The sequence below is a fragment of the Meleagris gallopavo genome, chromosome 2 (assembly GCF_905368555.1).
Source record: "Meleagris gallopavo chromosome 2, MGAL_WU_HG_1.1, whole genome shotgun sequence".
Lineage (NCBI taxonomy): Eukaryota > Metazoa > Chordata > Aves > Galliformes > Phasianidae > Meleagris > Meleagris gallopavo.
The window spans coordinates 100620835-100635048 of NC_139405.1; the positions used below are offsets into that span (position 1 = coordinate 100620835).

At 43.0% G+C, this 14214-nt stretch overlaps 1 protein-coding gene and 1 long non-coding RNA gene across 12 annotated transcripts in view; one reads left to right on the plus strand and one right to left on the minus strand.

Moving 5' to 3' along the window:
* Positions 1-10777, minus strand: part of LOC116216362 (uncharacterized) — a 30085-nt gene extending 19308 nt beyond the window's left edge. The window contains exons 1-6 of one of the 6 annotated variants that reach the window (XM_085218082.1): positions 9904-10777; positions 7316-7516; positions 3174-3291; positions 2063-2130; positions 1899-1967; positions 263-399 (exon numbers count right to left, since the gene is read on the minus strand). In XM_085218082.1, coding sequence (XP_085074208.1) covers positions 275-399; positions 1899-1967; positions 2063-2130; positions 3174-3291; positions 7316-7337 — 402 coding nt within the window. In that variant the 5' untranslated portion in view covers positions 7338-7516; positions 9904-10777 and the 3' untranslated portion in view covers positions 263-274. Of the gene's footprint in view, positions 1-262; positions 400-1898; positions 1968-2062; positions 2131-3173; positions 3292-7315 lie in introns of all 6 variants that reach the window. The other 5 variants (XM_085218084.1, XM_085218083.1, XR_014881661.1 and 2 more) reach the window with 5 other exon arrangements.
* LOC104910013 (uncharacterized) overlaps positions 10755-14214 on the plus strand; it is an 82951-nt gene continuing 79491 nt past the window's right edge. For 4 of the 6 annotated variants that reach the window (XR_014881663.1, XR_014881669.1, XR_014881665.1 and 1 more), the window contains exons 1-2: positions 11398-11649; positions 11989-12105. This is a non-coding gene — a long non-coding RNA (uncharacterized LOC104910013). The other 2 variants (XR_014881666.1, XR_014881668.1) reach the window with 2 other exon arrangements.

Here is a 14214-nt window from a genome sequence, read left to right on the forward strand (position 1 = left end):
CCTGCTGATGAGAGCTTTTTTATACAGGCTAAAGGTTGGCTCAGCCATCAAGCTGCCCTGTGATGCCCTGCTGGCATCTTCTAGGGAAACTAAACTTCATCACAAGGTTATTACTAGTTTTAATTACTACGGAGATTTTATACAGGGGAAACAAAGCCTGATCCAAATGCATCAGATGTAATGTCCAGATTCCAATTGAAATTATTTACAGGAACAGTGGCAGCAAAGCATGCTGCTGGGAAGGAATGCTGAAGCAACAAACCTGAAAGCCATGTCAGAAGGAAGGCACCATGCAGCTGGGCACTGAGCCCTGCAGGAAGTGACGCAGCAGCACAGAGGCCTTGGGCATTGCTCCCTGACTGCACAAGTGACTTAAGGCCTTGAGGGACCAGCTGGGACCTGGAGCAGTAAATGGGAGAAAGAGGACAGTGAGACATCCAAGGGAAAAGAAAGCAAACCTCCTGCATGTAGATAATTCAAGGCTGCTGTAGAAATTGGTGCTAGGCATACATGTATTATAAATTATGGCATTTATCTTTGACATCTTTTGTTCCAGAGGACTCCCAAAGCACTTTACAACTCCAGCTTTCAGAATAAGAGGCTTTTCCTGAGGCTGTGGTGGGCAGGGGACCAGCATTGACATAAACCCTGCTTTCACATAGCTTGATGCTGCCGCTGCTGCTGCTTATTCCCTGCTGAAAACAGCACTCAGCAGGATTAGAACTTCTTCCTGGAAGTGGGAAGAGCATATTTCACTGCACTGTAAATATAATTGCTAAGAAGGACCAGCACGAACAGCTGACTTAGCCCATTGCACAAAGCAGCCTTCTGGACTTCATGGGTGACTTCTGATATTTCAGCTGCAACTTGGTCCTCTGAGATCCCTCACCCCAGACCAGCAAAGCACATACACCTGTGTGGGCTTTGGGTTAATGTGCACATACTTCTGAACAGGCAGTCAGCCCCAGTGGTGCTAACAGGCCAACTTCCATGAATAAATGTGAGCCCATGTGCTCTGCTGGAGGGCACATCAAGACCTCAGTGCTTTAAGCCCTTAGACATCATGACGTAGATATTTAACTGTTGTTTTCTACAATCCAAGTGATAGAGAAATGCCCATATATTTTTAGATCAAAATTTTCTGTTTACTTGCTCTGATCTTCTATTTCAGTGGAGCATCTGAGAGTACTTTAAGATAATGTCTTACTGCAGACTGTGCAAAAATATCCATATTTACTCTGCTGTGTGTCTCAATTCCAAACATTTTAGTTTCTAAATTACTGTAATAAGTTTAACTCCATAGGTTTCTCTGTTATGCTGTTATGCTGATAGTTTTAATGCAGATAACTAAATTATCAAGACATTTCCAAGTATATTAGGTCAGCTTTTATACAGCAGTTATAGTAACATAATTAGTAGAAATGTATATCAGTGTAGATGCATTGGGATTTGAAATCCCCAGTGGAAAAGTGTGGTGTGAGTACAAAACATTGCATTATTTTATCTCATTGGGTTCACACTATACTTCCCCTCTTATAACTGTTTACTCTGGGCAGGCTTGAATTAAAGAACTTGTTTGGAACTGGGCAAATAGTGCAGGTTTCTATACATTCATTGTTAGAAAACATCTTTTGTCAAGTCGTGCAGAAGTAACTAATCCCATCACGCTACACCTTCAGCAGATGCCTGATCTAATGGATATTTGTTTTCAAAGTCCTGTGGGTAATAATATGTGCTGTAATGAAAGCCTGGAGCAAAGCACAAAGTTCCCCAACCTGCCTTTTTCCTGAGCAGCCTAAATGGGTGAACAGAGAAAATGGGAAGACTCTGGCAAGTTAACAGGGGTATGAAGCCCAGTTAGATCAGGTGTGCAAACTCTCCATAGCCTGTAAATTTACCTTTTTGTTTCAGCCTTTCCTTCCTCAAGTGTCGCTTTTGTCCGCTTCTGATCTTACTCTGCCAGACTCCTACAACACAGAGCAAAGGTCACCGTGACTCATCTTAAGTTAACAAGAAACTTTCTTTGCTGCCAGTATTGCTTACAAGATAGAGGCTCGCTGACCGTTTCCCATGAAGGCTGTGAATTGCCTTGGGGAGATGTCACCACAGAGCATCAGCTGCCTCGTACATCTGCCAGTGGAAAGAAGTTCATGAAAATCTTAATCATCAAACATGGCTTCAGTTTCCTGACCTTCCCTAGCCCTGAATACACCCTAGTTCTGGTGTTCAATGTGAAGCCCCTGCCAAACAGCTGATTTCCACAAGCACTCATTCACACTGATCAGGCCGTGCCCTGCCTTCATCCGTGCACTCCGAGACCCACAAGGGAATACCAGAAATGGTTAATAAAGAAAAAACGCCATCCCCTCACAAACATCTTCTTTCTCTAAACATCCCAGAACATGTGAAACACTTCAGCTGGTTCATCTGTCCAAAAAACTAAACAGCCATTTGAAGAAAGCCTCTGCTGTTCCCATCGCTCTCCCATGCCCTTGCAGGCACTCACTGGTCCTGGAGCTCACAGGGATGACTCCATTCAGCACTGAGGGCTCCTATTGCTCTCCCCACGACTCTAATCACATTATAATCTTTTAAGCCCGGGAAAGCTTAGATGTGATCGTTTACAATATGACCCCTAGTGGGGGGAGAGAGACAGGAGAAAATTAGGTGCAGTGTATTTTCTGGTGAAGTTACAGCTGCCTGACCCTTGCTTGCCTCTGCCAGATTTCTTTACAGCTTTACTTGTAACCAAAGATCTTGGCTCTGATGGTAGGTGTGCTAGAAACTGGCTGTATATTATCTCTGGGCCTTTACCAGCCTCAGTGATGGGCCCAACAAAATGCTCCAGTGTGGATCAATATTGCAGAAGCCAAAGAAACAGAGCAGGAAGACAGGACTCTGCTTTGAGTGGACCTCTGGCCACACCAGATATGATTCCTCATCCACAGTGAATGCAGAATGGGTCTGAGAAGTGTGGCAGGAAAGCACATAGCCTTTGTCTGTGTAGTTACATGTAGTTACGAGCAGATGACACAAGTCTTTTTCAAAATTCCTATTTTTCCCTGTAACATCGAACACTAAAATGGTGGAGAACACTTCCCCTTTCAAGTATTTCATCCCATGTTCTTCTGGCAATATCAATCAGGTAACAGAACAACCAGAACTTTCGTTACCTTCCTCCTCTTGCAGTTTGTCTTTCTCCACACAAATCTTTCAACACCTCCTTGTCTGAGCACTTGGCTTTCTTCTTCTTCCTAGACCTCAGCATCCAGGAGATGCACAAAGAAAGATCTAACAGGCATTTGTTATTACATCTCAGAAAGAGGAGAAAAGGAGTCAGGGCAATAGTTTTGACATGGAGACCACAGAGTGCTAACTGAGACAGCAGGAGGCTGCTGGACTCTGTAAGTGGGTGTAAGAGTCTTTCTGAGCACGTTTTATTCCAAACTCGCAAGTGATTAACCTAACAGCTCTTGATCTACAAAAATAGATTTATCTGCCAAGATAGAAAGCCCACCTTATAATTCAGGCACCAGCTCTGTAAGATTTGCATTTATCATTCCTAAGACTGTAGAGGAGGGAAACTTATAAATATTCATCCCCTTTCCAATTAGCAAACCTAAAAGCAACAGTTAAGACCCTGCTTATGTTCAACAAATAAAAGCCACCTATACAACAGGCTACTTTTAATGAAAGTATCTGTAGTCTACATGGATTTAGAAGGACACAGCAATACCTCAGGCCATTTTCATACAGTAACAAGCACCATGGCGTGAGTGTGCGCAGCATTACTCAGCCTCATGTTCCTCATTCTTCCCTTGACTTCTCCATCAACTGGTACAATAACTTATTTTAATAAAGAAATATCAAATAAGGAGCAGTCTCCAACAGGTTTCTCTTGAAAGATGCTCCATAATCTCTAAAGCTTTTCTTCCCTGGTGTTGACCAACACTTCAAGCTGCCCATTGACTGGAATGTAGAAGACTGACAGTAAAAAATGCATTATGGAATATATGTGAGTGTGTGTGTATGTGCAAACATATATACAGAAAATTATTTTAATATATATGATACGTTGAAAGACATAGCTAAATAACACCCAGTACAAATCTGGGCTAGAATTGATGGCCTTGTTCCAGTTTGAGCTAACTTATTCCAAATTAATTAGTGTTAGCTAAGCCTTCATGAATGTAAATCTAGAAAAACCACATAGATTTATTCCAAAGCAGACATATTTGTGATTTATCCTAAGATTTGTCTAGGATCAAAGTTGGTTTTCAAATAGAGCAAGCCTGTCTCAGAGAAGCAGCTGAGGGAGGCTTATTTTAACTCTGTAATTAACAGGAGTTCAGGGTACTGCACTCCTCTCCCTGGTGCAGGTTGCAGATTTCAGTGCTATGTTTCACGAGTCTCAGAAAGGTCTGATCTGAACAGTGCATCAAAGTGCACTATAGGCACCCACCCACACACTGGCAAAGCATCTGGAAGTGCTCACGTGCATCTTGCCTTGAGCAGGGAGGGAGTCAGGTTCTCATATAGGATAAGAAACAAAAAAAATGTAAAACCAGGGGAATTTTGCTGAAAAAAATGATTTAAATATGGAAGATCTTGAGCTTACGCTATTCTTATCTTCTGAGCATATGTATCTGTCCAGTGAAATGTATGAAAATCCAAATAGATTGTGTCTTTGTGTAATATAAAATGTTGGGGTTGGTAGGAGTTTCTGATGTAAAAACCTACTACATGACACAGGACTTCAAGAAAACAGTGTTATAGCATGAGTACAGAAAGAAACAACTGAGGGAAGCACAACATTCCTTTCCAAACTCAACAAAACTTAATTGATTTCCCAATTATCATAACAAAATAGTCACCATTTTGTAAAGACTTTACCAATAAGCTCCCAAGTAAAGCTACTTTTAGCAAGACTGCCATCATCAGCAACAAAAATGACAGTGCCAAATCATGAGGCAGGAAGGAGGAGGCTTTTATGCCATTTTTCAGACAAACACAGATTGTAAGAGACATCCACCTCCTATTAGTGTCTCTTTACATCAAGATGCTTCTGCAAGCTTGGTGCACACAGAAAGATGAGGAGGTGTCAGGATGAAGAAAACGCACCATCTCCCTCCCACGGACTGCCATAAGCCAGAACAACCTGGGGCTGGGAAAACTCCAGAGGGGAAATTTGGAGTGCAACAGAGAATTAGGGAAGACACAACCTATACTCTATATCCACACTTGCTCTGATGGCATAGTCTCAGCTAGGGCAGGATCATGTTCCTGGATTTTTTCCCCATAGAAATGAGAGCAAGCTATAAGCTGGAAAAAATATAGCACTTTCTTTTAATGTTTTGCCAATCTGACTGCTATATACTTTTACCAGACAAGCACAACATTTCCTACTTAAATGCTATTTCATCTGGTAGGCAAAGATCCTATTTCCTTTCCATCAATGACTGAGATGTTAAAAATATGCTGCTGACAGTATTTACTATATCCCAAGGGTCTTCACGTTGACTGCTCCTCAGCCCTAAACACCCACCTGGAATTCCAGAACCTCATTGCATCCTTCCTAATGGGCTGCTGAGTGCAAGATACATACCAAATCTGACCACTGACCCTTGATCACCAAATAGCTCTGTGAAGGTCTTCTTCCAAACCTGAAATACCTGTTGCTTTTCCACCGTCCTTTGCTAACAACAGCAACTCCCTTCCTTTCATCACCAGCAACAATTCTACCGAGTTCAGCTTCCTTTTAGTGGAGAAGCATTATTCCAGCCTGAGCTTCATGTTAAATCCTGCCTTTATCCAGTCCTGTTTGCAGGCTGAAGAGCTGAGGGGCCCCACCTCACCCTTCCCTATTCTTCCCCCTGAAAGCCCCCAGGACACTGAATTAGTCAAGCCTCTTTATCGCACTGTTCAGCTATTCTGAAAAGAAAAAAAAAAAAAAGAAAGAAAAAGGAGGAACTTCCATGATTTATTTCACTTAACCTAATAGACTCATTAAGGAGAAATGAGTTTTGTCAGGGTAATGTTTTCCTTATGAAAAATGTACTTCTGTGCAGGGAGAACACATCTACACTCGATGAATGTACGAACTGGATCCTGTCCCCAGCATGATTCCAAATACATTAAATATATGCAGAGAAAAAAAAAACAGGACTTTTAGTGGTATCAGACTTAGCATATTATTTTGTACTCACATTCTGTGGAACAATAGAAAGATTATTTTTAGTTCAGGGCCATTTGGTTTGCAACCCAATGGAACAGGATTTCCCCCACACACACCCTGTGTGTTTTTTTTTTTCCATCTGATGTAACCTACGGTTATATTTCTGATGATTGCTCTGAAACCATTGTGCTTTTGTGCCAGTGTTTAATTTCTTTTGTGCCATTCTCATAAAGTAACAAAAAAAAGAAGGTGCAGCAGTAGGGCTGAATGTTAAAAATTATCATGAAAATATAACCCGTGTGTTCAAAGCCACAAGACAGCACCCTGAAACACCTACCTTTCAAAAGAGCAGTCCCTCGTACAAATAAGTGTTTTATCAAATAAGGAGCTCTGCTTTCTGCTCCAGGTGCCACCAGCTGGCTGCAGGTTTAATTAACAATGCCATGAGTGTATCCACAGCCCTGCATCCCACCTCACACTGCCTGCTTGCCTAGCAGAAGGACACCAATACAGGGCAAACGCAGCCCAGGAAACCCAAGGGGAGCTGGTATGTGTCTCACACACTGGGGATCAGCTAATTCGCTTAAGAATGTGAGTAAAAATACAGAAAAAGGTGGGCTTTCCCTTTCAGAAAACTGGAACAAAACAGGTTGGATGCTGGAAATAAAAGAAAGCAAAACTACCCCTCCTGCCAGGGGCTCCGGCTTTAAGAAGTAATTCAATTAAAGTGTTTCCTAGTGCTTGTTCCCAGTGTAAAAATGGATATTTTTTTTTTCACCTTGAGTTACACCATAAGATAAAGGCAATATCAACATGTATTGAATTAAAAATAATTAAAAACAAATAAATTCAAAAACAACAAACAGAAAACCACTTTCTGAAGAACCTCCCTCCAACCTGCTACTGCTGAACAAGATCTGGGTTGCAGCAACCCTCCAATCAGTACAAGCTGGGGGATGAAAGGATAGAGCACAGCCCTGCTGAAAATGACCTGGGGGTACTGGAGGATAGGACATGAGCCAGCAGTGTGCCCTCACAGCCCAGAAAGCCAACTGTATCCTGGGCTGCATCAAAAGAAGCATGGCCAGCAGGGTAAGGAAGGTGATTCTGCCATTCTCCTCTGTGCTGGTGAGGCCTTACCTGGAGTATTGCATCCATACATGGAGTCCTCAGTACAGGAGAGACACAGACCTGTTGGAGTGTGTCCAGAGGAGAGCCACAAAAATGATCCCAGGGATGGAACACCGCTCCTGCAAGGACAGGCTGAGAGAGCTGGGAATGTTCAGTTTGGAGAAGGCTCCAGGGGTACCTGATAGCAGCCTTTCAATATCTAAAAGGGGACTGTAAGAAAGAAGGGAACAGACTCTTTAGCAGGGTTTGTTGTGATAGAACAAGGGGAAATGGTTTCAGACCTAAAGAGAGGAGATTTAGACTGAATATAAACAAACTGGGTTTGTTTTTTATTTGTTTTTGTTTTTGTTTTTGTTTTTACAATAAAGGCAGTGAAGCACTGGCACAGGTTGCCCAGAGAATTAGTGGATGCCCCATCTCTGGAGACACTCAAGGTCAGGCTGGACAGGGCTCTGAGCTCTGATGGAGCTGTAGATGTCACTGTTCTTTGGAGAGGAGCTTAACTATATGACCTTGAGAGCTCCCTTCCAGCTCAAATGATTCTATGATTCTAAAATATCCCTGTGCTCTTCACTTTCTCAGCAAACCTTCAACAGGATGAAAACCAAGTAGGAAGGCTCAGCATCCTCTGGAAGATGCAGCTTTCAGCCCACACCAGCCACTCTGATCAGGGTGCTCACCATACTCCTTTCTGGTCACCATTTGCTCTGGGAAAATCTGTACAGAAGCATAGGGTGGATCCTGGGATAAGCAAACTGGACCCAGCCAGCAGCTTGGATGGCAAATGTGATGGGAATTAAGTCAGTATCAAGTTTCATTAACTCTGAATCAGATTTTCATAAATGGAAGCAGATATTTTGGCCAGCCTGGCTGTGCCGTGCGGTCCTGTCCCAGTGACAGCATAGGAGACATTTCCCAAATCTTTGGGAACCAAGTGAATGAGAAGGGACAAGTCTGTGTTTGTGAGATGAGAATGGATGGGTTTAGCGCAGAGCAAGAGGCTGCCAGAGAAACAAGAAGCTGCAAAGCTTTTGGTCTTAAAAATGAGAGAAGGGACAACACGGTGGCACTTTCCATCATGGTGACAACAGGAAGCCTCAGAAACATACAGTGTTCGTTAAGAAAGGAATCAGGGAAGCTCTTCATGCACAACAAGACACAGAGGCACTTCTTTGGGTCATGCCTAGTCACAGCAATACATGCACAAATTTGCAAAGGGAAGGGGAAAAAGAGCTTGGTCTGTGAGATGGAAATATGAATCATCTCATTACTAATAAACATTAATACAAAGTTTTCCCTAACATAATCACTTCAAGCAAATGTTGTCCCAGTAGGAAAGAAAGGAGTCTGTTGGAAGGGAACATTATATGGGAAATGCACACAATGAATACACGAAATTATATGGAAAGCACTAGAAAAAATGAACTTTTTCAATTGTGTGAGAGAGGCTGATCAAAGAATGGAAGAAGTGGTATTCTCATCAGGTAGATTCTCCAGGAACCTTAACGAAATTATCTAGGCCAACAGCACAACAAACTTGTTCCTCTGCACGTATTCCCAGGGATGAAGTTGCTTGTAGGACCCCCTAAGCACTAACAGGTGCAAATACAGACAAAAGATAAGCAGCACGAGCCAGAACTGGGGCTGTGTCCTTCCAAAGGTAAATCCAAGAGAAAAAAAAATGTAAGAAGCTCTGGGATAATGATGATGTGTCATGCTAGATACTGTCCTGCTGTATAGGACACACCAGAGGCCACAAGCACTGTCCACAAGCTGGGGAGCTGACACATACCCAGCTCAGCTACTCTTAGCATAAGTTATGAGGGAAAGACACAAGAGCTTCCCCAGTATGAATGGATTAAAAACACTGCTGCAAGGAGGGATGAAGAAATCAGCTTCCTGAGGTTAGCTATTCTAATTAATTAGAACAACATTGCAACAAGGGATCAAGACTCCAGATTGAGGTGGCAATTACCAAATGCCAGAACCTTCCAGGATAGTTACAAAACCAATTCTCATGCAAGACAGCTATATGAAAATAATTGTGCCATGGTGTTCCATTGCAATGAAGAGTACCACCTAATCTGAGAAGGTAAGAGAAAAGACCTGCCTGCACATCTCTGCAGCTGAAGTCTTTAGTTCTGGTGCTGTTAAGCCACTCCTACAAGAGGTAAAAAGTGTCTCCAGTTCACAAAGACATTTCTGCAAAGTGGGAAGCTTTCTTTTGGGATGTATCAGGTAGTATGTATTTTTATATGTCACCTAAAGAAGATGACTGCATTACATTGTTGCGAAAGCTTTTCTTTTGGACTGATCTATTTGAAGAATAACCCAAAAAACCTCTGAAGAGACACAGTCCCCAAAATCCAATGGCCATCCCATTCAATTGGATGTCTTCTGGCAAACTGCGTTAACAATTTCCTCAAAAACTCTTAATTGGGGAAAAAACTGTGTTGAAAAGGGTTTAAAGCCTGGAGCATCATTTTTAGAGGTTTTTTGTGTGTAACAAACACACAAATTGACTTAGTATGTCACTTGGTATGCATGATGACTAATGAGATCACATTCAAAATTTGCTTGTATGACTGTGTTATTACCATGCTCACATTTGAAGAGATGTTGCTCAACATACTTCACATGAGCTGTAAAAGAAGTCCGGACTCATCTTGAAGTGCACCGCTTGCTTTGAGACTTGCAACCATTCCATTGCAAACGCTATATGTGAAGTTAATGAGTAGAGCAAAAGAGAAACAAAGCTCCCTGCCACCAGTATTGATACTGAGAGAGACTGACACAGTCACTGTACCTTTGTGTGCTGGTGACTGGGCCTTGGGAAGGCGTGGGGATGATTGTGAGAGCTGGGGGTCACAGGCGGGGAAGGAGCCCTGCGGAGAGTGAAGCTGCAGCCTCCAGCAAAGGCACCCTGGTCTGAGGTTGGCCTCTGTCAACGGTTTACGGGCTGGTTCGGCCCGGCTCCGCGACCAGAAGGGCGGAGGGATCCGCGGATCCGCGCCCCCGGGAAAAAAAAGAAAATAAGGGACCCCGAAACAATTGAAAACAGTGGCAACAATCTGAGGCAAAACAAAGCAATCCACTAAATATGGTATCAACAGAATTCCACAAGGAGAGAGAATGTGAAATTGATAGTGGATCGGCCTTACCACAACGCTGAGATGAGAAGCGCAGGCGAGAAGCGCAGGCAGAGAAGCGCAAGCGAAGCAGCGCAGGCAGAGAAGCGCAAGCGAAGCAGCGCAGGCAAAGAAGAGAGCATCAGGTGACCTTGCCGGGAGTTATATCTCCTCGCTGACCGCAAAGCCCCCTGGGGAAACGTAGCTGCTCTTCTCCTCTGGACAGGCACCCGGAACTTGAGCATCAGCAGTCAAACCCCCAGTGCATTGCATGATGTTATGATGTGGAATACCGATAATGAAAAATCATGAAACCATGACAGCCTCATTGACTCTAGGATGTCAGGAGATCAGCCCTATATATGGAGAGATACAGCTTTGTATGCAGAGCAGAGCTGCCCTGCAGAAGCAGTCTCACAGCCCACCCACAGGGCAGCGGCTGGGAATCACTGGCAGACACGCATTCCCAAACTGAAAAAATAATTAACCACCTAGTTTCTTTTAATTAAGACCTTGACTTATCCACCACTCCAGGATATATGGATGTTTGGCTGCTGGGATGCATCAACACACCTGAGCACTGGAGGCGATTCCTCTTTGGCTCCATACCTCAGCATGCAGCAGAGCAGGGCTCCCACCCTGCTGTACCTGTGCTCCCCACTTCATGCCATTGGCTACGTCTCTCAGTATTTTGTTACTGATAATCTCACAGATGCTGTCTTGGTAGGAATTTTCAGACGCAAATTTCGGCATCTTAAAAGTGTTCTGCAGTTCTGGCATTCTCGCATCAGCCGAGTGCCAAAGCAGCACACAGTGTTTTACACTTACGTAAGGAGATAAAGTTTTTGCCTTGAGGATATGGTGTTCCTAAGGCAGAGATAACATGCTGGGAAATGACAAGAAGCCATGGAGAAGAGGGGTGGGGAGAAGAGAAGAATAGAGAAGAGGAAGGGCAAGGTACTGTCATGGGAGGACAAACTGAATTTTTCATTTCAGCATGTGAGATGTTTTCCTCAGGTTATCTGCCTTTAGGATCTTTTAACTTATTTTTCTTGATCATCCTCTTCTCATCCTCCACCTCCTTAGGAGCATATTTTGCCTCCTCTGCACTCACATCACAACTGGTGGGTCTCACATGAGTGAGATGCGGCTGCTTCTGGCCCTTAAGTCTGGCCCTTAAAGTGTAGGACTCAGCTCAGTGCAGCAGAAGATGAGGTTAGTGATAGAAACTGCAGGTGACTGTCAACAAATTTGTCCCTTCAGTTTGCCTCTTCCTCTTCTAGTTTGGTTTCTGTTATTCAGACCTTCGAGGTACAGCATCTCTGACTAGGAAATACCTATTTGAATCGTTGTCTTCTGCTTGAACTAACAGCCCAGCATCCGTCCTGTGGCTGTCCATCCCTTTTGCCCCCCACTGCTCCCAGTGGCTTTGCAAAATGGTAATTCATTCTAAAGTCAAATTATGTAATATTGATGATTATAAATCTCTGATTGTAAAACAGTGATTATAAAACTATTAATAAATTGTTACTGAAATTTCTCTTCATCCCTTAGGTCCATCCATCTGGGACTGTTTATTCTGAGAAGAGGAGGCTCAGGGGAGACCTTGTAGCTCTCTACAACTCCCTGAAAGGAAGCTGTAGACAAGTGATGGTCGGCTTCTTCTCCCAGGTAACAGTTACAGGAGATGATGGGCTTAAGTTGCACCAGGGAAAGTTCAGATTGGATATTAGGAAACATTTATTCTCAGAAGAACTGATGAGGCACTGAAACCCCTAGGGAGGTGGTGGTGTCACCATTCCTAAAGGTGTTCAAGAACCGTGAAGATGTGGCACTGAGGGATGTGGTTAGTGGACATGGTTGGGATGGGTTGATGGTTGGACTAGATGTGATCTTTCCAACCTCAATGATTCCATGATTAGGATTTGATTTTGATTTAATTGTTCTTCGCTAATTCAAGTACATGTATGCTGTCAGGTGCAGCATTTCACCAATGAAAGACAAAAAAAAAGTAGTCAATTAAGATACAGCCATAATACAATTAACAGTTAAAATTTGTAAGACAAAGTAATAAAACCTTGAAAACCAGTGTTATGATGCGTGGCACATCTAAAGTCATGAAGAATGTGTGCCCCGGGTGTACACCCATTGCACACAGCAATCACACAGTGGTGTCCTGTTAACACTGTCTCGGCTGCAAGCAGGGCATGGGGATGTTTAAGTGCAGTAATGGCAAATAATTGTATGTATTTTGATATATTGGCTAAACAGAGTCCTGTGAACAGTGAAAAATATGCAGACTTGTAACCGATTGTCAGCATTGCAAATGTGTGCAAGAAGGCAGTGGGGAAGGTTCATCAGTGACTCTTCCATTGAATTATCACTGCTTCAAGGAAGAAAGACTAAATATTTTCATACTCTGTGCCTAATTCCTGTTGGTCTTGGATAGGCTTAGTTTTTAGAAGAGTAATAAGAAGGCGTAATGTTGGGTATTACCAAAAAACATGGGCTGATTATCAATAAGATGATGTGCTAACAAGCTTTATGGGGAGAATAAATCTTCAGGAGGGAAGGAGGAATACTGAATACATAGTAAAGAGCCATGAAGGTATGTATAGTGCTACTTGGAGCACTACTGTTGGGACTGGAAGGTCCCATTTAAACATGAATCCCAGAGATAATCCATCCTTTGTTTGCCTCTCACTCAAGAACATTGTTCAGTACTGACTAATCTTGTGGTCTGAAGCTTCCAAAATGTCTGTGTTTCTACTCTGAGACCTGGCACTGTTTTCTCAGAAGAATGACACAGAATCATAGGGGTGGAAGGGACCTCTGGAGATCATTGAGTCCATCCTCCCTGCTAAGGTAGGTTCCCTATAGTAGGTCCAGGCAGGTCTTGAATATCTCCAGAGAAGGAAACTCTACAAACTGCCTGGGCAATCTGTTCCAGTGCTTTGTCAACCTCAAAGAAGTCTTTTCCTCATGTTGGAATTTCCTGTGTTGCAGTTTTTGCCTGTTTCTCCTTGTCTTCTCTCTGGGCACCACCAAAAAGAGCATGGCCCCATTCTGTTGACACCCACCCTTTAGATAATTACAAATGTTGATAAATCCCCTAGAAGTTTTCTCCAGGCTGAACAGTACCAGGTCTCTTGGCCTTTCCTCACGAGAGAGATGCTCCAGGCCCTAAATCATCTTTGAGGCCCTCTGCTGGACTCTCTCTAGAAGTTCCCTGTCTTTTTGGAACAGAGGAGCTCAGTACTCGACACAGCACTCCAGATATGATCTCACCAGAGCAGAGGGGGAGGATCACCTCCCTTGACGTGCTGGCCACACTTTTTTTAATGCACTCCAGGATCTGTCTAAAATGATGCTGCGTCTCTCCAAATCTGAACCTGGAGAACATAACATCTATTTTTCCCCCCACAAAATAAAGGCAATTGCTTTATTGTGGATGGCCTGTGATGGCATTCATCTTCAAAGATAAAAGATCACCATAATAAATTTTCTTCTAATATTAATACAGGCATAGTTGGCAACATACTACTTAGAGAATCGGTCTATGAAAATAGCACTGATTATCATGAAGCTATGTTACAAGGATAGCCTGAAATTTTATTGCAAGCCTGAGAAGATAATTTTCTATTTAGGCATGATGTATAGTAATGGCAAAAATCTGATGTGAAGTTGTTCTGCTCACAAAGACAGTGCAACAATCAAGAAGTGGAACCACCTATATGTTGCAAATCCATTTACACTTCCCATACACTGACAAAATGGGTG